The sequence below is a fragment of the Malaclemys terrapin genome, chromosome 16 (assembly GCF_027887155.1).
Source record: "Malaclemys terrapin pileata isolate rMalTer1 chromosome 16, rMalTer1.hap1, whole genome shotgun sequence".
NCBI classification, from domain to species: Eukaryota; Metazoa; Chordata; order Testudines; family Emydidae; genus Malaclemys; species Malaclemys terrapin.
This window is the reverse complement of record NC_071520.1, coordinates 29,375,242-29,400,489: the sequence shown is the minus strand read 5'-3', so window position 1 is coordinate 29,400,489 and position 25,248 is coordinate 29,375,242. Positions and strand designations below refer to the sequence as shown.

Below are 25,248 nucleotides of genomic sequence, written 5' to 3'. Positions count from 1 at the left end.
CTGCTGGTGTGTTCTACCCCGGCCCCCGCCCAGGCTCTGCTGGGTCTGTTTAGATTGCCGGCTCCCAGGACGGGATGTCAGCTACTCTGTGTTTGTGCAGCGCCTGGCACCATGGCTGGCTCTGGGTTAGCCCTTAGCCACTACCATAATCCATGTGATTGATAATAAAGGAAGCAGAATTCTCTGAACTGAAGTCCTGAGAACGAGGTTATCTGTAAATCAGGTTTTTACAGCCCTGCCACAGTTCCTGACCTTCCTGATATTCTTGCATTTCTCTTTAGATCAGAATAAAATATTACATCCTGTGGAAGTACAATCCTCCATCCTAATCCCCCGTCCTCTGTCTACCCCGTGAGCCTGGCTTGTACCATAGCGCTTTGTGGGGCAGCTGTCAAGTCAGCTTCCGGCCCTCACAGAGCAGTGCATGTGTGAGTATATCTAATGAGACCCACATCTGTTTGTAAACTGTCCCCTTACTGTAAACAAGAATCCTCCAATGACACGGTAGATGTCCAGTTTTAGGGAAGAAGACAGACCCTGTACAGTATGTGCTCGGTGGGGAGTTCTTGGCTTTCTGTCAAGCCTTTTATGATTTGCCCAAACCTACTCACATGCTGACGCTCATAGGAAAACTAATGCTCCAGGGAACATGCACTTGTGTTCAGTTTTTACACACAAGGGCCTGACAACCACTGAATTCACTTTGAGTTGGGCGTGTTGGGTCTTCTGAAAATCAGCCCTGCAGTTCTGAAAAACAACAGCTTTCCCTACATATGTGCTTCTGGGGCCCCAGCCCTGACCTCCATCTCTCAGCAAAACCATGTGGAAGCAGGTGTCTGTACGTGAAGGAGCTCTGAGTTGTTGGTTATTTACTGATTAACCCAAACGTTCTCATTACATTAATCCTGGAAAAAAACTTCCCTTGCTCGTCTCTGGTCTCCAAAGATGTGCTGAATGCCTTGATTCAGAAGCTGCTTGAAGGTTTGCCTCTTTAGGCTTTTGCCTAAATAATAGAAAAATAATTTCTAAGCAGTCATTGCGAGACAGGACTAGAAACCTGATGAAAGTCCTTGCTACTACTGCCGGTAAGTTAATATTTTTTTCTTGTTATGATTGAAAGTTATATCCTGTTATGATGTTGCCATGGCAAAACCAGACAACATCTGGAGCAACACAAATTCCGCCTGTTTTTGATGACTGGCATGGAATTTATTTCTAGGCTTGTTCCCAAATTGTGCTGCTTGAACATAAAACACCTAAGGAGTCCAATACCCAGTGTGTGACTGGGGGTCAATATGTAAGGTGGCCTGAATGGAACATTCCCTTCACTTCCCTCTCGCTGTGATACCTGGAAGAATGTGAAACATTAGGACAGAATAACATAAAGTGAAGTCTCCTCCGCTTACTGTGTGTCCCTGGTGGTCCATTAGTCTTCATCGACCAAATGCTATAATTGAAATTAGAGATGGGAAATCTCGGATTGGGTCACGTAGCCCATTCCCCACCACCCTGATCCCAAGCACCGCAGGATTGTTTGTTCCTCGTGGCATGTTTTCTAGGAATCTGTCCAGTTTAGTTTTAAATGATTCATCTGACTGGGGCTTTCCATCACTTTCCTCAGGAGGCTGTTGCACAGTGGGAATGGATCTGAGGAGTTAGCACATTTTTTCCTGACGTTCAGCTTATATTTTCCTTGTTTATTTCAATCCCATTACTCCTAGTTATAAACCTTTGTGTGTCGCCCTGGATATGTTGACATGTGTAGCTATGAAAGCAAAGCTAGCAACTGTTTTAATAAACTGGAATGTGGTGAACACACTGGTATATTAGGACCAGGCAAGGGCAGGGGGATGACTAGTCCAAGGCCAGAAAGGACCACTGGCCTCATCTCGTCAGACCTCCTGTATAGCGCAGGCCAGAGAATTGCCCCATAATAATTCCTAGAGCAAAATTGTCAGCGATGGGGAATCCACCACCCCCCTTGGTAAATTGTTCCAATACATAATTACTCTCACCGGTAAAAATTTACACCTTATTTCCAGTCTGAATTTGTCTAGCTTCAACTTTCAGCCATCAAACCATCTTAGACCTTCCTCTCCTCAACTGAGGTGCCTAGAAGACCACGGGGTGATGTCTGGGGCTGTTTGGCATGATTTTGTTACCGTTCTAAGGAGGGCACTGCACATAAGGGGAAACAAGCTGGTGGTGTTGATTTAGCTCTCATGGGGTGTTAAGATTTGTCTTGGTTTTCATTGCCCCTGCTCCTGGAAGCAGTAAACGGAACAAGTAAATAAACGCTCTGGGATGTGACTAGTTCTGCTGGGTGAGCAATGGGAGGGGAGAGGGAATAAAAATGTAGCCACATTCCCAGCCCTTGTGCTCCCTGAGCCAAACCGGGCATGGATGGGTGGGGGCGAGGTTCCACACTGTCCCCCTGGGCAGGGCCAGCTCTAACTTTTTTGCCGCCCCAAGCAAAAAAAAAAAAAAGAGCGCCGCCCCACCGAAACACCCCCCCAGTGCCGTGTCACCCCACTAAAACACCCCCCGAGTGCCACGCCACCCCACGAAACACCCCCCCGAGTGCTGCGCCGCTGAAACACCCCCCCCAGCACCGTGCTGCCGAAACACCCCCCCCGAGCGCTGCGCCGCCCCGCCAAAACACCCCCCCAGAACACCACGCCGCCAAAACACCCCCCCCGAGCACCGCCGAAACAAAAACAACAACAACAAAACCTCGAGCACCGCCCCGCCAAACCAAAAAAAAACAAAAAACTGAGCCCCCCTGCCACCCCAAGATTGGCCGCCCCTTACAAGGTGCCGCCCCAAGCACATGTATGGTCGGCTGGTGCCTGGAGCCAGCCCTGCCCCTGGGGAACGGAGTGCATGCTACACCCTTGGACCGTGTGTGGCAGAGGCCATGGCAGATTGCTGGGGTGGTGCCAGCTTGGAAGTCCTCTATCCATTAATGAGTAAAGCATGGGTAGCAGCAGGGAAAGCTTCCCTCACATGCTGACCCCTGCCAACATGCCTTAGTCCTGATTTGTAAAGATCACAGCTGGCAAGAGGCAGGTTCAGTTCCCAGGGGCTGTTCCATCCTTGGCCCATCTGCTGAGTATCCCTCATGCTATGTGGTGTTACTTAAATTCACTTTATTTCACGGGGCCTGTAGATTTTCCATTTTTGCCACGAGTCAGGTTATTGTATTTTTGTAAGGTATTTATGGTGCCAATCACCACAGTATCTGAGCACCTCTCAACCTTTACTGTATTTGTCCTCAAACACCCCCACTTAGATAGGGACTTGCTTTTATCCCCTTTTTATAGATGGGGAAACTGAGGTACGGAGAGCTTAAGTGATCTGCCCAAGGTCACATAGGAAGTTTGTGGCAGAGCAGGGAATTGAACCTGGATCTCTGAAGTCCTAAGCTAGTGCCCTAACCACTTCCTCAATGCGCAGCAGTTTTGTAGAAGTTGTCAGGGAGAAGCTGGAGGCTCTGGCAGCTGCATAGAGGGACACTTGGAGCTTTTGGAACCTGTAGAAAAATGGGAGGGTGGTATGGGATTGTGGGATAAAGATGAGGTAGAATATATAGTAGTGAAATAGCTAACTATATCGATATGGCAATGACCAGAACTAAGTTTCTGGGTTAACAACCCATTGCGATGAACAGGGCAGCCTCCTCCTCTTTGCCGATTACTAGTTTCAAGCTGTCTGCAGACTCCTGAAGACAACTCTGTATCGATTTACTCTCCGGTCACATTTAGACAGCTTCCTTGGCAGCCATAAGGGCTAGACATGTAAATGTTCTTCTAAATGGCAGCTTAGCTTTGGCGTCAGAGTTCTGAGGCAAGGGGTGGGTTTCTGCAGCAAATTGCAAGGTCATGAAATCCCAGGATACACTGGGCCCGGTTTATGGTGATCAACCAGCTGATCTTGTTCTTTATGGAGCCTTTTATGAGCCTGTCACTTGCCGTCTCTGACTGCCCAATGTGTGTTGCTGATTACACTGCGGGCGGAATGGGGGTGGCAGAGTCCCAGCCAGCATGTGTACACAGATCTCAAATTGCTAACCCCTCTGCTTATTGCTCCAGCTTTGGGAAGCTAGCTGGGTAAGCAAGTGGTCTGACAGCCGATGAGTAGCCTGGCCAATCTGTGCCAGCCTCAGCCCTCGCCTGGCATGTAGCATAGTCCCTAAAAGTAGTTCACTGCTGCCCTGTGCGCTACAGTGAATTTTCCAACCATGTGGAGGCAAAGTCACTGCAATAACAATGTCCTTTTATGCATAGATTTAAAGGGGCAGCCACCGGCTCACGTCACAGGAGTCTGCCAGGTGCTTGATAAAGAACTCTTTGAAATAAAACACTTGATGTGAAAGGCCTTCGACTGGGGACACTCGATGTTATGTCATAATGTCACTTGGCTTGTGACACATTGACCATAAGCCTTTAGGGCAATGGGGTTCGTCTTGCAGGGAGTTGCTTTTGCAAATTCAGCTGGAAACGTTTGTTTTGTGTAAACTTCCCGTCATCCCTAGGAAGCTGCAGATAACACTAGTCCTTCTTCCCTGATTTTAAAGCATCAAGCTGTATTCACCTTATTGTGCAGATCTGAAATCAGTTCTAGGGGTAATAAAACAACTGTGTAGATCTAGCCAATACATGGATATGTTATCTCCTGTTTATAGTAGGAAGAGATATAAAGCCCCACTTCCCAAGGAGCATCTATTATTCTACTGGGAGCTCTATGGCTTTAGTACTTTTGAGAAATTGGGGACAGGAAAACGATAGGGCTTGCAAATGTTTTAGGGATGGAGCATGCATGGCTCGGTGGAAAACAGTCAGCACCATAGGCATGGCCCTTCGGATGGAGGTAACTGTCATGACAAAGGCAAATGCATATGAATCTGATGTCCTTACGTTGACAGGAAGCAGCCTGGCCTTAAGGCTTGTCACCCCACCACCTACTTTCTCCAAATATTGCTCCAAAAGTGAAGATGGGGTGGGAATGGGGGAGAGGGAGATCTGTTTAAATCCTCTGCTCAGGAGAGGGCTGGCAGCAGCTCCTGCACCTGAAGGGATGATGACACAGTGTTGTTCCAAGGGTGTAGATGGAAAACACTGCTGCAGACCCTTTTGCAGCACTCCGCGTGTGAGCCCGAAGTAGGGCAGTTGTTTGTTTTGGGCAGCCTTGCTGTGGATGTAGGATGCTGGGTTTTGTCTCGCTGTGTGCTGATGCTGTTCCCCACAGTGGGGCTAGCTGGCGCAAGGGGCTGATGATGATGATGATGATGTGGAGCCTTTCACTTCTAGGTCATTGGTTCGGATCTGGCTTGGGATGGCGGCGATGGGAAGTTAATACTTTTGATGGCTGCCGGGTGGCTTGTGTAAAGGGGGTGGGACAGCTCTGTTTCAGGTCCTAGTGGACAAGTGGCCATCTTGCAGAAGTCACTGGCACGAACTGGCCCTCTCATTGGCAGTTTCAGCTCAGAGGCCAAAGATTAAAAGGGACATGGAGAACTAGCTGTGCTCCCACTTCTAGAACTGATCCCTGCCGGTGAAGAGCAAGGCAGGTGGCCATGTGGGGGAAGCTTTCCCTGACCGGTGCCTGATCTGGGGATAAACTCAGGATTTCAGCCTCCAGACCTGTCAATCTGGCACCTTTTGCCAGCAATCAAATCATTTTTAAAAATTCCCCTGAACTTCCACTGTTAAATAAACATATCTTGGGGCCCTATTTCCAGACCACTCGTGCTTTGCATTTGGCCGACTTTCAGAGGCACCTCTACCCTGCTCTTCGGCTTAGCCTCCAACAGTAAATAGGCACAGTCAAGGAGGACAGAACATATAAGTCTCAGCCTTGCCCAGCCATAGACTGAACATACCACGTCAGCAAGTAACTGTTGAGGGATATGGAGAGAGTTCGGTTTGCATAATGCACAGTTGCTCACACAGCTACGGAACTGATGTCTTTCTAGTGCCTTTTTTTAATATTCCCACTTGCGATTCTGAGTGAGATACAAATAGAGAAGCTCGACACTTAGCACACCCTAAAAGGCAAAGAGCTGGGGAGAGCCTATGGGATGGAAATAGGTCATTGGTGGCATGCCATGTTCACCATTAGTGAAAATGTCAGGCATTTGGGACTGTATATAAATGGATTAGGACTCTTTAAAAATCTCTCCTTCCCCTCCCTCCTGCCTCATTCTCAGGAGAGCTTACAGGCACTTGTTTGGCAGAACTGTAATCTGGAGAGAGGAACTTTCTGCATGAAGGTTTGTTTAGCAATGCCCAAAACTTTAGTAAGGGTTTTTTGATAAGTTGTGTGTTTTTTAGTCTCTTAATGGAATCTGGTGTTGGGCTTCTCTGTTTATCTCTGGAATACTTTGATGACACAGTAATTCACTTAACAATAACATATTCCTGCAGATAACTCCAGCCAATCTGTCTCTGCCCTAAATACTTTGTGTACACAGTATCTTTCCCAAGTACGCTGCGATCCAGACCAAGGTCCCAGTATCAGTGTGCACTGCACACAGCTTCCAAGGAAGAAGCGTTTGGGTAGAAGGGGGTTGTGACAGAGGCTCATGTTAAAGCACTAGAAAATGAACCAGGGGTGTGGACGTATATTTCCAAGATCTCTATAAAAGCCACAGAACAGTTGACAGAAGATGATCCAGCACAGATGAACTACAACAAATTATGTGACTGTAAATAACCATGAAAACAGCTGTGGGGATTGCAGCAAGATCAGCCACCAAAGGGAAACCGTAGGGAATCGCCAGAAATTACTATCCCAGTTGGGGAAAAGAGGGAGATTAACTGGAGGAGAACACAGATATAGAGCAAAGCCTGCATGTCAAGTGTTATGCACCAACAAATTAGAAGCCAGTGGACTTTGGATGTAGTTGTGCCTGCTCAGGTAGGATAAGTCTGGCGAACGTCAAGTGTAATATCAATCCTGACCCCCTCCATCGTCAGGAGACGACATCCTGCCCTGCCACAGAGAATGGACTCCATCGTCCCAAAATGTGTTTTCCACCTCTAGCGTCTGTGATTCTGAATAATGCTGCATCCCATAACCTAGTAACAGAGGTTTCCAAGCTGCGTCCAGTCTCACTGAGGAGGTGGTGGTGAAAACTCTGGAGACTCAAAGTGGGGAGAGAGCTCAGTCTGTCAGTTTCAAAGCATTTGGATAAGTGATTAAAAATACTGAGCTGCTAGTGATGGAAGCCTCTACCTGGCGCCGCTCTGGATATTTACTTGATGACAAAGGTAAGATGAGAAGGAGAGACTCTCCTCTCTCCAGCAAAACCTCCAAGATGAAGTGCGAAGATTATGTTTTGCTGAGTAAGAAGCAAGTTGGCTATGAGGGCCTGGGACTCCAGACGGAGAGAGATGAGCCCAAGGGCACTGATTATGATGTGCATGTTTCCACCAAGAAGTTACAAATAAGAAGAGGAGTGTGTGAGAGAGGGACCCAGGGACTGATGGCAGAGGAGTCATGCTCTAAAAAGCGAACCGTGACCAAAGCAGGTGGGAAAGGTATGGAAGGTGAAGTCTCTTCAGAGGTGTTTGAAATGCAGTTTGGACAGCAGTGTTTGGGAGATGAGGCTGAAAGCAGGAAGGCGAACGCTGTTGTTTATAGGCTGGAGAAAGCTGAAATCAATATCTCCAGCCAAGAGGGAGAAATTCATCCATTTGTCCACACGGAACCTGAAGGGAGAAAGGAAATGACAGAATACAAGTTGCCTCTGATCCGGAGAAATGCCAGCCACCAGGAAAGTTACCAAGGGACAGAGCAAGCTGCAGCTGGAAGGGTAAATATGATCAACGCTTTTCAAGGAACACTGAAGACGCAGATAAGCTGGTCGGACTCAGAAAGTAGCATAGAGAGCAGACAAGTTAACAAGCTGACACTGAACTCTCCCTCGGAGGAAAATAAACCCAGCGTCCAGAGCAGGTCAGATAGCAGGGAGCGAGAAGCCATGGTGATGGATTGTACATTGCAAAGCAAAGAGGCCAGAACAGTGCAATCTGCTTCACATACCTTTTGGGAAAGCAGCAATCCAGGTGGAAACTTTAGGCAGACAGTTAATTTTTCCTCTCCTACTGAAAGCTCTGCAGACCATTGCCCCAATGGTCAGACTGGTGAAAAGGATCCAGCAGGAAAGCTTGATAAAGATAAGCAGGTAGTGAAGAGCCTTGAGATAATGGTCTCAGCAATTTCAAATTGTGCTCTGATTGCCGGAGATTCGAGAGAGAATGACAGCCACGTCCTTCACCCTGAGAGTGGAGAAGACCTCAGAAGTGAGGCAGATTCAGTGGTATCCGATTCAAACAGCCAGCAAAACTCCTCAAAAGCCCCTTCACCCAGGTTACAAACTGAAGGTTTGGCAGTGAGTTTCAGTGAGACTGTAACAATGTCAGAGGTGCTACAGAAACCACATGATAGGACTGCTTCTAGCAAAAACCAGCCGGAAGCTACATTTCCAGATAGTGCAACTAAAATCACCGGAGAAAGGATCCCAGGAGGGGGCCCAGCTCAGCAGGAGCCAAAGGGGGAGGAAAATCAAGAGGATGAAAAAGTGCTTAAAGTTGCAGATGTGAAGAAAACTTTCGAAAGGCAGAAGTCTGCAGAAGGCAAAGCGTCAGCACCTCCGCACAGTACAGCCAGAAAAGGTGAGCCGTGGCAACTCTGCTGGGGGGCAGGATTTCAGAATACTTCTCTGTGTTTATAGCTTTGGATTGCAGTGCTCAGTTTAAAATAAACCCCAGGTGGTGGTTCCAGGCTGAGATGAGTCTGATGAAATGTGTTGGTGACTCCCTTCAAGAAATAGCTATCTGATTAATATTGAGCAACACATAGCGAACTGGGATCTAGCAAATCTCTGTAGTAAGGTAGAGTGAAAATCCCAAATTGTTTCAATGCAGAGTTTAGTAAAACTGCCACTTACAGTTAAGTTGTTTTGTGAAAAGGGGGTTTACTATACAAAGGTTTCACTGAATAATAATACCTAGCTCTTATATAGTGCTTTTCATCAACTACATGCTCTTTGCTGCAGTTCTTTCACTCACTTCCCCATGTTCACACTTGCTACTGTCTCTCTGGACCAATATTTTGATTAATTTACTCCTGTTGATATAAGATGCAGTTTTTCCCCTTAGGTTCTTTTACTCTTGTGGTGTGACTTGGCTGTATTACTCTCTTGAGGAGTAAGACTATACTAGCCTGAAGCTGTGCCAAGCTGTGGGCAAGCTTACATTGTTAAAATGAAACCAGTAAAACTGTAAAAACAGACCTGGGTCAGACAGACATCAAACTAAAAGTAAAGACGTATGTTTGTAGGTGTGTTGTAGACCTATGCTGCATAGTTCATATAACCAGATTACTGATGATCTGGTAGGTTATTGTACATTTTCCTATGGGGAAAAGTCACATTTTAAGACACTGGAAATCTATGTTAACCTTGAATATTTTTCAATTAATAAATGTTTAATTTAAAAATCGGTCTGGATCTCCCTCGCCTTGCACATTATATTGTCACTTAAAGGGTGGAAACCTGAATCAGAATGGGAACGAGGTGCAAAGCTGGGGAGAACAAGCTCATACTCTTGGGAAGTAATGGTTTAGTGTTTATAGCCACATCATGCCAGGTTCCAGGGAAAATATCAGACAAACAGTTGCAAAATGAAATGTGTATGCAACTGCTAAATATCAACAACTAGAAAGACTTGGGTTAAGTACACCAAGCATCCCTGATACTGATCCCTCTCAGGGCACTTGGGTTTAAAGACCCAATCCACCACTCCATGGGAGTTTTATCTGACTAAGGAATATGGAGCATCTGGCTTTTAAATTCATTCCGAAATAATGTTTACATCAGCAAAGAGGCACGCAGCATTTTGGGGAACAGAAACTGCTGGTAGATGCAATAAGTTGTCTTACAGGAATACTAGTTTTAGCTATGGATATGGAATAGTGGCCCTCCATTGTGCCATATTCATGATCTAACTGTTCCAAAATCAAAAATAAACAAACACACAGAGGAATTAATGTTTAAAAGAAATGCACCCACCTGACCCAGGCAGGCCCTGGCTGATGGCAAGGATTTTGGCTGCATTCGTCTCCTTTTTCTGACTCTCTTGCAGCTTTTGTAATGGGACCTTTAACAGAAGTGAGTGAAAAGGGAGGAGATGACAAAAGAATTCAAAATAGGTTGAATAATCAGGATGTAGATTTCAAATGTGACAAATGTAACAAAAAATGCTACGGGAATAACGCTGTTAAATCCACACATTACTGCTCATTTCCAAAAGCCTGTGTTTACAATGCAGAGCCTGGCTGAATTCTTTTTACTATTCAACACAAGAGGAAATTTTGATCCCAAGTTATTCATTTCATAGATAGAATTCTGCTTTTTCTCCTCTTTCTCTCTCTCTTTTTTTTTTTTTTTTTTTTGGTTCTTCTTTCTGGCCTGTCTCTTTATAGTTAATCATCTGCTATGTCTGAGACAGGCAACAAAGAAAACCCCATCTGTTGCAATTAATTGCAGCTTTTTTATTTAGTGTCCTAACATTTTAATTAGGAATTAGAACTGAAACATTATAAAAAGGGAAAAGAAATCTTGAACAAACCACTACAATGGAGAAGGTGAAACAAAAATATACTGAATATATCTATATATCTCTCTATATATATCTGTAGATAAATATTGTGTGTGTACATAACATAAAGCCTTTTTATATAATGTACTTGTAAGTGATTTGGAACAATAGTCTTTCATTAATAAATACCCTGAACACAATTACTAATACTCTGTTTATTGGTACTTTGCACTCTGCAGTACTTTCCATCCAAGCATTTCCCCTTACAAGCAATGCATTAATTATATTACTCAATTCACTGCAACAGACTGTCATAATACCCTTGTAAAGCAGGTCAGTATTATTATCCCCACTTTACACCTGGAAAACTAAGTCACAGAGAGGTGAAGGGACATGCCCAAGGCCATGCAGCAGGGCTGTAGCAGAGCTGGGAATAAAACCCAGCACTCATGACTCCCAGTCCTGTGCTTTAGTCCACACATTCATCCTCCTTCCCTGTCCTGAAGGACACACACTATTGTGCACGCTCCTGAATCCCTTTTTTAATCAGATCAGACTCTTATATTGCGCTAGTTATTATTATCGGCATTGCATAATTCTATAGCTCCCCTTTCTGGCCAAGAACTGAATGAATCATAAGGCCAAACAAAAGAGGTTTCTCTCTCACTGAACAAATGCTCAGCTAGGTCTGGGGAAGAGATCACCACAGGACAGTGTTTCATTGAGATGACCTTGGGCCAGGTCACTTATGGTTTGATTTTTTTCAGAAGTGTTGAGCACCATAGCCATTAGTGAAGTGTGGACCATATACCTTTCCATGCTTCAGTTTCTCCACCTGTAAAGCTGTGAGGCATAGCAAATTAATTACTTGTAAAGCACTTTGAGATATTCGCATGAACAAAATAGCATGATTATTGTGCTGGTAGAATAGATATGTATTTGCAAGTTAGCTAAATTTAGCAACTGACATGGCTTTCAGAGTCAGGGGTTAGTGTGAGGATTGATGATTCACTCTGCTCCCTTTCCGCAAAGAAATTACAGGATTTATCATTTGGAGCATGTGTGGGAGGCAAGGGGGGGGAGATAAAACTGTGAACAGCTCAACTTGAAGGAATTCTATACATCCCTTTTGTCCCATGCCAGCGTGTAAAGTGAAATTTCTAGTCATCCTGGTAGTGGTGAGATGATTTAGGAATATAAACTCTGTTGTGTAATCTTTTTAGCTACATTAATTTACTAATAAAACATAAACTTAATTGGGGGAAAATCAGCCTTTAATGTGATGTTTACAAATATTTTTGATAGATATATTGTCAGGCTAATATTGATATGCTTTGTAATTGTAAGCAACACGGTAGTTAGAATAGTGCTAGCCTACAAATAGTGAAGATGACTGCCCTGAAGAGAATTGAAGAATTTATATAATCTTATACTTATTTTTCTATACTTTGATGAAGACACTCTATAAAGATTGATGATGTCTCGGCATGTCTGCAGCCATACCAAGACCTAACTAGCTCATTGTCCTAGGTCAGAATTTGGGTGATATTTGGCCCTTTCCCATCTAATGCTGGAGGAAATGGTGCTGAGGATTGATAGGCGTCTTCCTTCCTTCTAAGTCGGTACTGAGTGAATGTTCCAGCATGGTTTCAGGGGGAAACTGTGTTACAGTGTCTTTTGGTTGAAATGTAAAACAGGCCCTGTTAGTTGTGGTCATTGAAAATACCATGGCAGTTTTTGGAGACAAGGTTACCAAATTTCAGCTGGGTTCATTACATCCTCCTTATCTGAAATGTCCAACTGAAAACTACAGGGATGCAACATTCTTATTCACTTCCTGTGCTACCTACCCTGTTGTGTAGTGTGCTATAAAAGTAGCTGTTATAGCCCAGTGATTGGCAAAGCAACTCAGGTGTATGTTTCCTAGCAGATTTATAGCAAGGGGACTGGCAGCCAAGATGCCCAGGTTATAGACCCATCTCTACCGCTGACTCACTGTGTTTGTCCTTCACCAAGTCACGTGTATGTGGAAAATATGAATCACAATTCAAGTCTGCTAAGATGAAAAAATTAGCTGCAATATTACTTAGGTAGTACTAAATTGCTTTTGTAGTTTTTCTTATTTTTGATGATAAAGGGATTTTTGTAGATGAGGGTGGAGGGGAAATGTGCTAGGCTGGATTTCAAAAGCAAGATTTTGCTCCCAAACTGTTAAGACACTGAAGGCAGCTCACAGCAGGGATGTATCCAATTTTAAACCTAATTTTTCAGTGGAGTAGCTACTGTATTAGCAATATGGTGGTGTTTACAATGAGGGAGACCTTTCCACTTACTGAAGCTGTGGTTAAACTTTTGTCAGGTTTTATATATTTGTTTGTTTTGGTTTGGAGCTACTGTATCCCCTGGGGTTTCTGCCAACTGTGACCCAGCCAAGCCAGCAGGAGTTGTGATAAATTCATCTCTGCTGAGACTCTCTTTGCGTGCCTTACACCTTTATCTGTCATGTACCATGTATATAATTTACAAATAAAACTCCTGGGGTCTGTAATATGTGGCATAAAATGGACCACTTTATTTTACAGTGTTCTTATCCCAGTGCATCAGTGAATTAAGACATTTTTCACCTTGAGTGACATTAATGAGAATTGGGTGGTCAGCCCTTCTGAAAATCAAATCACTTATTTAAGTGTCTAATTGTAAGCAGCCAAATTTGGTCAATATATTCCAATGATATAAGGAGCCCAAATTGGTCTTTTGTTTTGGAGGCATTCTGAGCAATGTAAACACCATAATTTGTCTACGCATAGCATGCCTTGCAGTAACAGAAAAATAAAACCTTGGAAGTTATATTATGTTGGGAGCCCTGACATTTGTTGTTTGTCTGAACTGAAGTCAGTAGTGTTGATCTAGTAAATCTCTATTCTAGGCTATTTCATTGAACAACAGAGATAAAAGTTCTGTACCTAAGTGATGCCAACATTCAAAAAATGTGGATTTATTTTAAGGCCAGGAGGAGGAAATCTTTGGGTTTTAAGACAGCTGGCTTCCTTGTTTCTCACTGCAAAGTGTTATCCAATAGTCATTTGGGATCTGTGAGCATCTCTCAGATCAGTTTATTTTGATTCGATTTGATAGAAAGCTACTTCCTCAGCCACCATATGAAGAATTTAAGATGCTTGCAACGTTGTATAGGGCAAAACCAAGTAGAATTACTAATGGAGTTAAATTTTCTTTTAATGTGGAATAAGTCAATTATTTTTATCTTTCCCTTTGCTGGGTGTGTGTGCTGGATTCTCTGCATTGGTCTGTCAGGTTTGGATAGTTACAAGCATGGGTCCAGTTATGTGGGTTATTGCATGCAAACATGGCAGCAGCCAGAGATGGCATGGATGTCAGTGATGCACCTAAAAGTCAGAAGATGCCTGCAGGACTGGGGCCCAGGTTTCCCTTTAATGGTGATCCCATGCGTGTGTGTGTCCCTCCTTGGTGTGCAGTCATTGCTCTTAGAGGCACACATCCAGCGCTTCTGTGTGCGCGCCTCCATTGCCGTAGGGTGTATGACCATCGGTCCCAGGTGCGTGTCCGTCCCTCCTCTGGGGTGCGTGTCCATGGCCATTGCTCCCGGGGGCACATCCATTGCCGTGGGATGTATGACCATCGGTCCCAGGTGCATGTCCGTCCCTCCTCTGGGGTGCATGTCCATGGCCATTGCTCCCGGGGGCACATCCATTGCCGTGGGGTGTATGACCATCGGTCCCGGGGGCACATCCATTGCCGTGGGGTGTATGACCATCGGTCCCAGGTGCGCGTCCGTCCCTCCTCTGGGGTGCGTGTCCATCACCCTGGGGTGCACGTCCATCGCCCTGGGGTGCGCGTCCACCCCCCCAGGCATTGTGTCTGTTGCTGTGGTGCACCTGCCAGTTACTATTTCTGTTGCTGTAGTGACGGGCCCGGCCTTCAGCGCCAGAACCCCGCAGGCGGGCACTGGCTCTGGCCCTGGCCCTGGGGGCACGGCGGGCAGGGCCCTGCACCCCGGGGGCGGGAGGGCGGCGGTTGGGCACAGCCAGGCGGGGCCGGGGGTGGGGCAGCGGGGGCGGAGTCTGTGAGGGGGTGGCCTGTCAGCAGAGCCGGCTACCCCCGCGCCTGGCAGGGCAGAGGGGGCCGGTTGGGCCGGGGCGGGGCGGGGGGGGGTCCCTGAGGCGATGGGAGGCCCTGAGGGGGGGAGGGGTTGCTGCCTGGCTCCGCCCCGCTGGTGGGGGTGAGGGTGGGGCAGCAGCCTTCCCTGCTCCTGCAGTGTGGCCGCCCCGCGCTGCGATTGGCCGTCCGGGCTGCCACTCTGTGTCTCTCCGGGCCTGGGGGCGGGGCCTAGTGCGTGCGGAAAGGGGCGTGTCCGGGGGCGGGGCCTGTGTCGGCGCTGCCCTCCACGCCGTGGTCAGTCGGAGTCGGGCGGCGGCAGGAGGCGGCTCCGCTGGGCTGAGGAGCGGACGGAGCGCGGGATCGTGGTGCGCGGTGAGTGGGGCGCGTTGCTGTGTGTAGCTGGGTGGGGAAGAGGGAGCTGGGTGCGGGGAGAGCAGGGTGGGGTGGGCGCTACGTGTAGCTGGGTGGGGAGGAGGTGCGGGCTGGGACAGAGGGAGCCGGGTGCCGGCCGGCCGGGGGGGACAGAGGGAGCCGGGTGCGGGGTGGGACAGAGGGAGTTGGGGGCCGGCCGGGGGGGACAGAGGGAGTTGGGGGCCGGCCGGGGGGGACAGAGGGAGTTGGGGGCCGGCCGGGGGGGACAGAGGGAGTTGGGGGCCGGCCGGGGGGGACAGAGGGAGTTGGGGGCCGGCCGGGGGGGACAGAGGGAGTTGGGGGCCGGCCGGGGGGGACAGAGGGAGTTGGGGGCCGGCCGGGGGGGGAAGAGGGAGTTGGGGGCCGGCCGGGGGGGGAAGAGGGAGTTGGGGGCCGGCCGGGGGGGGAAGAGGGAGTTGGGGGCCGGCCGGGGGGGGAAGAGGGAGTTGGGGGCCGGCCGGGGGGGGAAGAGGGAGTTGGGTGGGGAAAAGGGAGCTGGGTGCAGGGTGTGGGAGGTGGCTGGGAAGAGAGATCTGGGGGCGGGAGCCGGGTGGAGAAGAAGGAGCCGGGTGGGGAGGAGGGGGCTGGGTGCGGGTGTTGGGTGCCGGGTGCTGGGTGGGGAAGAGGGGTGCGGGGGCCGGGTGGGGAAGAGGGGGGCGGGGGCCGGGTGCCGGGTGGGGGAGGAGGGGTGCGGGGGCCGGGGGCCGGGTGGAGAAGAAGGAGCCGGGTGGGGAGGAGGGGGCGGGTGTTGGGTGCCGGGTGCTGGGTGGGGAAAAGGGGGCTGGGTGTTGGGTGGGGAAGAGGGGGCTGGGTGCGGGTGTTGGGTGGGGAAGAGGGGGACGGGTGGGGAGGAGGGGTGCGGGTGCGGGGGCCGGGTGGGGGAGGAGGGGGCTGGGTGAGAAGGTGAAGGCTTGGGGGAACGTTAGGGCTGCATAGGGGCTGGTGGGGTGATCGCTGGCTGGAGAAGCTGGATGGGTTTGATGGGGTGGGCTAGGAGCCAGAGGCATGTAAGGGTTTGATATTTAAACAGGTTGCAATTGTGGGCGGGCTGGGGATGGAACTGTCTGTGTGTATGTGGATTGGGGGCTTTAGGAGCATTCACTCTACTGTGATGGGTGAGGAGACTGATACTGTATGTGCTGAGGCAAAGCATGTCTTCCACCAGGGTTAGCTTGTATGTATTATAAGGACAAAACTGGGAATGGCTACTAGCAGGGACAAACAAGGGGATGTAGGTTCTCTGCTGACCAAGGGAAACAAAGGGAGGTTTTTGGAGACTGAACTCTGATAAATGAGATGCTTAATATTTGCTGCTGAAATTGAATGAGATCTTTCTGTGTGAATTCCTCACTGCAGGCCAGGCTGGTCTCGCTGTGATTATTGAAGATCTTTCCATATTTAAAGGTGGGATGCTGTCACAGCTAGGTGGCCCTGCGGAGATTCTGAATAGGGGAGATTTCTGAAAAGTGTCAGTGAGCTTTTAAACATCTCATTGAACACACAGCAGAATCCTTCTCCCCAGGAGAGATGCAATAAAATATTACTTAAAATTAATTCACAATGAAGGCTTTGTATAGATAAGTGAGACTTGGCAGGTTGATTTCTGACTTTCCTCATGGAGGAGAGAAGGAAAATGAGTGTCTCTTTAAGAAAGAAAGGACTATGAGGTGCAAATTCATAAACTCCTAAAGTCCAAGGCCAGAAGGGACTATTGTAATCTAGTTGGAGTTGTATAAGGCAGGCTGTAGAACTTGCCCAAAATAATTCCTAAGCATATCTTTTAGAAAAAACATCCAATCTTGATTTAAAAAATTGGACACACGACCCTGGCCCCTCCTGGTAGACAGTCCAGCCTTTTTTTCCCCTGTACATCTTTCACACATGACTTTGGCATTGCAGTTTGCTCATGATGATGCATTCTGAGCCATACATACATTAGGCTTAAGGGGTGACATAATATATGTTAGTATGTGAGAAGAAATCTGATTCTTTTGTTCTTCAAATTGTTGACTGTGTACAAGCGGAGGTATTAGTCAACTCCACATAATGTGTATGTTGCCCTGTGGAAGGCTCTTTTGTTGCTGCTGTGTAATGTCATAGAGGGAGAGAGATGATCAAGTGTAGGACATTTCCTTAAGCTTATGTTGTATTGTGTTGGTGTAGTAGATGTCAATGCCATATTGATGCCTATTCTAAATCCTCTTGAAAGCCAAGGAAAGCACAAAACTTATGTGAAGAGTGTCCCTTGGGTGTGATTCCCTTGCTAAAAGGTACTTTCTGTCAATGCTGCCAAGTGAAAGATTGGAATTTAAAGGGGTGTCAATTGTTGGCCCCAATTTCTACTTTATTAAAAAAAAGCTTCTACAAAATTAAAGCTCAATAGAAATATTTCCCATAAATCAAAATACAATAGCTACAATTTTTAAACAAAAACATTCCATTGTAGTGTTTCAACTGCAGACAATGCAGTATTGTGACAGTGCATGAGAGACTCATAACAAAATTGACTAGAAGCTGGCTGGAAACAAAAGTAAAAATGATTGGTGCACTCATTGTTCAAAACAATTGATGTACATTAGTGGTTGGATATTTTGTATTATTAATCTAAAGTCTCAATCCTGGAAATGCATACACGAGTAAAGCTATTGGAACTATGCATGCGGGTTTGCATAATCAGGCCTAAGATATTAGCAACATATAAGAGAACTTGTTTTTTGAAAACTATTAACTGATGCAGCCCATTTACTAATGCCAGTCCTTGCTTAGCCTTTGGATGGGTTATAGATAAACTATTTGAAGTTAACCTCTATTTACCTACACATGTAGAGAAGAGCATGATGGTAGAAGCCATGTGTGCACATTGGAGGTTGGGGAAAGCTGTGTGAATGACACAGTGCATGCCGTAGAAATGAAATATGCCCATATGTAATAGGGATGTGTGGCTAGAGAAAATGGCAAATACCTTAGGGGGGGTGTATGAAAGTGGATTTTAACAGCAAGCTTTGAAATGCTTTCATGCACTGAAGAGAAAATCAGGTTGCTATACGTTCGCTGACACATCTTGTTACAGCTAATATTCATGTTTGCTAAAGGTTGTGTGCACACCACAGAGGTAAAAGATCAAGTACTGTTGTGACAAAGCCAAAGCACGTTTATTTTTTGTGGATTTGCAATAGCTACAGTAAGACCCAGCAACCCGTAATAGGCATATGGGAGTATGTGCCTTGTGTTTGTTTTTGATATCACTCTTCATAATGGTAAATTTTTAATGGTCATTTGTAGCCTTGCACACAGATTGCTTTAATCAGCATTTGTGTCTCTTTTTTATGTACTGTGTTGGGATTACTCTGTCTTCTAGTGAGCTGCCTTTTCAAACATCATTGGGTTTTTCAAGTTAAATCTTCATGCTTATTGCATCTGTCACTTCTGGGATTCACTCCAAGCACGAGGCAGAGAATCCGTGTAATAGCAATGAAATGGAATGCTCGAAAGAATAAAATATCTGCTTTCCTTAGTGATATAGCACAGAGAAGTATGAAGGATATATACACTTAACAATCACTTAACTTAAAGATTTTAATGGCGACTTCATAAAATGTCCCATTTAAGCACAACCTTGCATTTTAGTTGCAAGAGCATGTAAGTGACTGTTTTCAATTTCACTGTTGCCTTGGTAGAATAAAATGAGTTTGGGTGCTGGCTTCCTATTTTGAGGACATGAGCAAAACACTTCCTGGCCTGAGTTTTCTGCTTGATGAGGTCATCAATGCACCACTCCCAGGGTTAAGAATGTCGTTTCATGCAACCTCACAAGCACATTCTTCTGATTTTTAAATATGTTTTTGTATATTTAGGCTTAACATTTGTTATGAATATTTCAGTGCCTCCTTAAGGATGTAGTGGAACAGTAAGTCACTGAGGGATTGAAGTGCCCTAGTTTAAAATCTTTAAGTGTATATGAACAAAATTTTAATGTACTGTTTCTCCTGAACTCCCTATCGCCCTCTTGCCCTTCCCCCCCCCCAAAAAAAAAAAAAAAAAAAAAAGCTTGAACCCACTTGCCTTGTGGTGACTGACTATTGAGTCAGGCTGGTTAGAAACTGCTTGTTTAAAATCCACAACCACATCAACTGTTTCAAGAATCAGAATGTCAGCTGCTCCAGGCTGGTGAAATGTGAACTGATATTTCTTTGTAGTGCTATAATTGATAAAGGGCAAGTGATGCTGAAGTTATTAGGATTAGCTCTTGATCGCAGAACTAAGATAGTACAGACTTAGGTTAACTGAAGTGACTCAGGCTGGCTGCTTTTCGAAAGTTGGTTATTCTAGGCGCATTTAGCATGCCATTAGGTAGTTCCTGTCTGTTCTCTGACCAATCTGAATCCCCTTTAGGATGAGTTTAATTCATCCCATGCTCACATTGACAAACTTAAATAAAACAATTTAAACTTTGTTAAAAATGTTTTAATTTTAGTCCTTGACTTTTGATCTGCTTTGATCAGTGATGCTCATGAAAGGTGTCTGCCTCACAGGTACAGCAGTGACAGGTCCAAGGTGCCTCACCATTGTCTCAGAACTCTGTTCTAGGGGGCTCACCTGGGCAGCTGTATCTTTAGTCTTGGAGATTGCTAAAAGGGGGCTAGTTCTGGTTTATGAGAAGTTCATAACGATCCAGTAGGAAATATACTGAGACCATCCAACTCCTTTCATATTGGCCACTGAACAGATGGCAGATAGTAGTCTCTCCTGGTCACTATTGACCAGTGACCCAGATGTGAGAGGCTCTGTAAAGCTCTGCTTACTTTTTAGAGCATCAGCAGTTGTTAGTAGGTGTGGTTTGTTACTTACAAAATGTATATATACTATATATAAGTAATGAAGCAATGCAAAGTGACTAGAATCTATGCAGGATCTCTGCATGCAATAGTGATGTGATGTCCAGTGGTGTTTGCTGAATCTTTGACATAGATGTCCTTTATCCAAGATGTTAATTCGTCATTGAAGTTAAAGGGTGAAGGTGTTAACAAAACAAAAATGTAAACAATGACTAAAAAGCCCTTCTTGACTTCTGGGGTGTCACTAGTCTTCAGTCTTCCAAGATAGACAAGGCCTTAATTTCTAATATTAAAAATAAGCAGAAAAAAACTTGAGCTGTGAATCCCTCCCTCCGCCCCCCATTTTGACTGCTGTTAATGCATCCAAAAAAATAAAAGGCAAGAGACAGCACAAGCTTGAATTAAATAAGGTAAGGTTAAATCTGCAATTTAAAGGACGGGCCAACAAGGAAAGGAATGAGAATTTCAAGGCATCATATCCCAAGGTTGAGTTGCCTGAGTTTATTTTGGGGTGGCGGGATATCTGGAAGGAAGGAAGAATCCTTTTTAATTGCACTTTTTTGGACTGTCTTAATTCTACAGTTGGAATAATTGGTCTGCAGTTCAAGAACTACAAATTCTGTTTCTCGTCCAGATTATAATATCTTTTTAAAACTATGCACACTATCTTTGCAATGGATTGATGTAATGGTTCTGTAGGAGGCATTCTGGTGTGTGGTGAAAGGCTCCATCTGGTCTGAACATAGCTGGAAGTCCCTGTGATGGTGCATGGTATTCTGTGTTTGGAGGAATCAGAATGATTTTTGTCGGTGAGCTGGGTCTCTCTTAAGCCATTATAATTAGTTTTTCCTTCTTTGCTCCTTCAGTCATCCACTTTAAAAAAAGCAATGGAAATGAAATTAAAACAATTGTGATTCAAACTGTTTAAAAACAAGGGAGTCTGATATGATTGTGTTGAGGATGGAGTTAGCAGCATTTGCCTGGAATTCTCTGGCTTTTGTTGGTTCACATCTGATTCTAAAGTTTAACCTTGTCTTTAAGAATGGATTTGTGATTCCAGTTAACCTGAGTTATAATCACTATGATCTCACTGTTTCCTTGTACTCCCCTGTCTATTTGTATCCATCTGTTCTCTCATTTCTTAGACTTAGATTGTAAGCTGTCTGGGGCAGGGACCATCTTTTTGTTCTCTTTGTACAGCATCCTGAACAATGGCGTCCTGGTCCATGACTGGGGCTCATAGACTCTACGGTATAATGTGTGGTTTCTAGACACATCCTGTAGGTCTAGTGCCAGTTTGGAATTGATGTGACTTGCCTCCAAACGATGCAATGGCTATTACCTAGCATTTTGTGGATGTTCAGTAGTCTGTCTTAAAGAGAACCATTCCCCCATTCTCCTCCCCGCAACCACTGCTTTCAAAGGCTCTTGCTCAAGATTCTTTTGAAAGCTCTTTACTTCCTTCTTCACCTAAGAAACACACGGCGCACACAGTCCCTGGGACAAGTTGTCTGTAGAATTGAGACTTCAAGTCAGTCTTGATCAAAATATTTAAAATTGTGGAACACCCCCCCACACATCCTGTCCTCTGTATTGTTGCCATAGTTACTGTGTTCTTGAGTCTTTGGAAACCCATTATGTCTCATTTGAATGTACAAAGGTGATACCCCGCAATGCTGCATTTTGAAAGATTTCTTTACCATACAAAACTAGCAAAACATTGACATCCTAAAATATTTGGAACTTGGAAATTGAACGTGGGGCAGACACAACCCAGTGCTGATAAATCACACAGTTTGTAATGGGTGTAATTAATATCAGTAGAAGTTAGCAGGAGGTAATTGGTTCAGAGCAGAGTGTGATCTCTCTCCCTAGAGAGACAAGACAGACTGGCAGAATATACAAATGATGACTTGGGGCAAGTCTACACCAGTGGTTTTCAAACTTTTTTTTCTGATGACCCAGTTGAAGAAAATTGTTGATGCCCGTGATGCAACAGCACTGAGGATGAAGGGTGTGGGAGGGGGCTCAGGGCTGGGGCAGAGGGTTGGGGTACGGGGGGGGTCAGGGCACTGGGCTGGGGGTGCAGGCTCTGGGTGGGGCTGGGGGTGAGGGGTTTGGGATGCAGGAGGGGGCTCTGGGTTTGGGGGAGCACAAGGGAGGGCACAGGCTTACCTCCGGCGGCTCCCGGTCAGCGATGCAGCCAGGGTGCAGAGGCAGGCTTCCTGACTGTCCTGGCGTGTGGACCGTGCTGCTCCCCGGAAGCAGCCAGAAGCAAGTCCGGCTCCTAGGCGGAGGCGCGCAAGCAGCTCTGCGTGGCTCTCGCCCGCAGGCACCGCCCCCCCCCAAGCTCCCATTGGCTGGGAACAGCAGAGCCAGTGCTTGGGGGGGAGGGGCAGCGCATGGTTCACTGTAACATGCGTCACTTGGAGGATGTCTTTTTCACACCCCTGAGGGATGTAAGTTACATCTACACTAAGAGCTGGTATAGACTACTATTAAGTTGAAGATTGTCGTCAACAAAAAATCAGTCCTGGAACCCATAGTAGAATAACTGATATTTTCTTCAGAAACTGTTCAGGGTTTTTCTTTGTTTTAAATACCATCAAAACCAGTGTGTTTCAGTTCATCCTAGACACTTTAACCCCTTGACTGGTGCAGTTTGCACAGTGTGCACTTATGATACGTTTACAATTGTACTTTACATTTATGGAACACTTTTCATCAAATTATCTCCAGTTAATCTTACAATTAGATCTTGCAGTATCCCAGTGAAATAGATAAATTAATCTCAGTTTACAGATTGGGAAACTGAGGCATAGAGAGGTTAAGTGACTTGCTTAGGGTCATTCAGTGACAGGGTGGGGACTAGAACATCGGAGTCCTGGCTGCTGCTCTAAACTATAGGCCACATGCCCTAATTTGCAGGTAATTTCTCTGTACCATCCCAATCACCATGGTATCTGAGTGCCTCTTTATTATATTGTATTGATTAAGAGCAACTAACTTCGTATTCAGGAAATTAAAACATGAGAAATGGTCGTTTATCTTCCCATGATATGTAACAATGCGATTATATAAACTGTCTCCCCCAAGAGGATTGGCTTATTGAGTGGAGAGAATTGCTGTGTAAGCTAGATGCCACAATGGTTTATGGTTAAAGTATTTACAGTTTCAGACATGCTGTATTTGCTTTGCAAGTTGGGGAGAAACTGGAGCCAGTTCATGCTAGCTTTAGTTGTAAGAGATAGTTAAGAAAAGTTCTACTGCCTTCGCAAAGTGTGAACCACAGGCGCTGTTCCAGCAGCACTACGCTTTCCTACCCTGAGGTATATGGTGCTTTCCAGGGGCCATCTCTGTACTGTACAGAAAGGTACAGTCACAATCTGTTGCAATGTTTTGTGTTATATCTTAAAATGCTCTGCTCAAAAAGGGGTGCACAGCTTCATTTGGCCTCCTATTTCCCTAGTCATCGGCTGCATGTGTGTACCTCTGTACTGTACACCTACACCTTGCCCTGTGGCATTGCTTTAGGACAGGGACTGTCTTTGTTCTGTGTTTGTACAGTACTTAACACCATGGGGTCCTGGTCCATGACTAGGAGTCCAAGGTGCTATGGCAGTGCAAAAATTAAATAGCAAATGCTGAAACCCTGTACTTGTCTCAGTGTAAATGGTGCTGCTCACCTCCGATGGTCTGGCCCAGCAACCCTCGTGGTACTGTAGAGAACTGTCTGAGTTTAAGGTGCAGGCTCAGTGATGTATCCGTCTAGATATGTGGTTTCCAGTTGAAAGCATGCCTTGAAGATTATCAAATCCAGGCTGTGACCCACCAAGGAGAGAAGCAGTTTCCAAAGCGGAGGGTCCCTCTGAGAACATCTTGCCTCCCAAGATCAGTCTGTGCCTACTGCAGATGAGAGCACAATTCAGTGTGCTTGCTGACTGAGACTTTGCATTCTGCAGTTGGGATGGCAGCACGCTATCGGGGACCATCCAGTATGCTCTGTGTTGGATTGCCATAAATGGGCTTGTGGGTGCAGGAAAATTCCTCTGTCTCCTGCACCTCAGATATACTTTCCTCTTGTTTGTAATGCACCATCCAGGCTGCTGTCCAAGTTAGTGTTGCTTTGTGGAATATCTTGTAGTTGTGTCACCATGTAAGTATGTTGTTAAAGGCTGAGGTAACTAAATGGCTTATGGATGCACAAAATGTTTCTTTCCTGCCCTCTGAATGAGGTGACAAATGTGCTTGCTCTTACACAAATGCTTTGGTACTTGCCTGCTTAGGTAGCTGAACTCTTAGGGTACGTCTACACTACCCACCGGATCGGCGCGTAGTGTTCGATGTATCGGATCGATTTATCGCGTCTCATCTAGACATGATAAATCGATCCCCAAATCGACGCCCGTCCTCCACCTCGGCAGGAGGAGTAAGCAGAGTCGACAGGGGAGCCGCAGCGGTTGACTCACCACCGTGAGGACGGCCAGGTAAGTCAACTATTCGCGTAGCTGAAGTTGTGTATCTTACTTCGACACACACACACACACACACACCCGCTAGTGTAGCCCAGACCTTAAGGTATGTTTACACAGCAAAGAGAAACGCACGGGTTGCCCACTGTACCAGCTGTGCTGCGGGGTTGTCTCATTGCTGTGTAGACTTCCAGGCTTGGTCAGGAGCCTGGGCTCTGGGACCCTGCAAGGTGGGTTTTTCTTTGCTGTGTAGACGTGCCCTGAGCTACACTGAACGATATCTGTCGTGTGTATGGGTGGGTTCTGTACTTCAGTCGTTCAGGATGACAACTTTGGCCTGAAATGGGAAAAGGTTTGAAGATACAGAACATCGGTAAGACAAAGGAAGCATGTTTTAACTTGAAAGCCTTTGTTAAAACAGATGCTGGAGGAACTGTAATTGGTACCACAGGATAAGGATTTAAAATCAAGTTAATGCATTGAAATATCTGGATGTTAGTTTTATTCCCCTTCTCCCCCCTCTCCCCCCCTAATACTGCAAACTGCATGTTTTGGTACCAGGACAGAATGGCAGTTTTACTCTTTGGCTTATTGGCTGCTTGGCTGGACGAGCTGGCAGGATCTCAAGTGCATCTGGAGAAATGTGTGCCAATCCCAGATGGGACAGCTGAGAAATTCATTTTGCAGCTTATTTGTACATATTAAAGTTTGAAAACACTCCTTCACTGACGCAATACTTGCATTGTCAGACTCGAGCAGTTCTTTAGGTCATCTACTGTCTTTCATACT

General features: G+C 46.0%; 1 protein-coding gene across 3 annotated transcripts in view; it reads left to right on the top strand.

Annotated features, from left to right (window-relative positions):
* The first annotated feature begins 6,186 nt into the window (after nucleotides 1–6,186).
* Nucleotides 6,187–25,248, top strand: part of CORO1C (coronin 1C) — a 71,509-nt gene continuing 52,447 nt past the window's right edge. Inside the window, exon 1 of one of the 3 annotated variants that reach the window (XM_054006179.1) lies at nucleotides 6,187–6,271. Coding sequence is in view for 1 of the 3 variants with exons in the window: in XM_054006178.1 (XP_053862153.1) it covers nucleotides 7,223–8,678 (1,456 nt within the window). In the remaining 2 variants the exon portion in view is untranslated. Of the gene's footprint in view, nucleotides 6,272–6,299; nucleotides 8,679–15,008; nucleotides 15,114–25,248 lie in introns of those variants that run through there. The other 2 variants (XM_054006178.1, XM_054006180.1) reach the window with 2 other exon arrangements.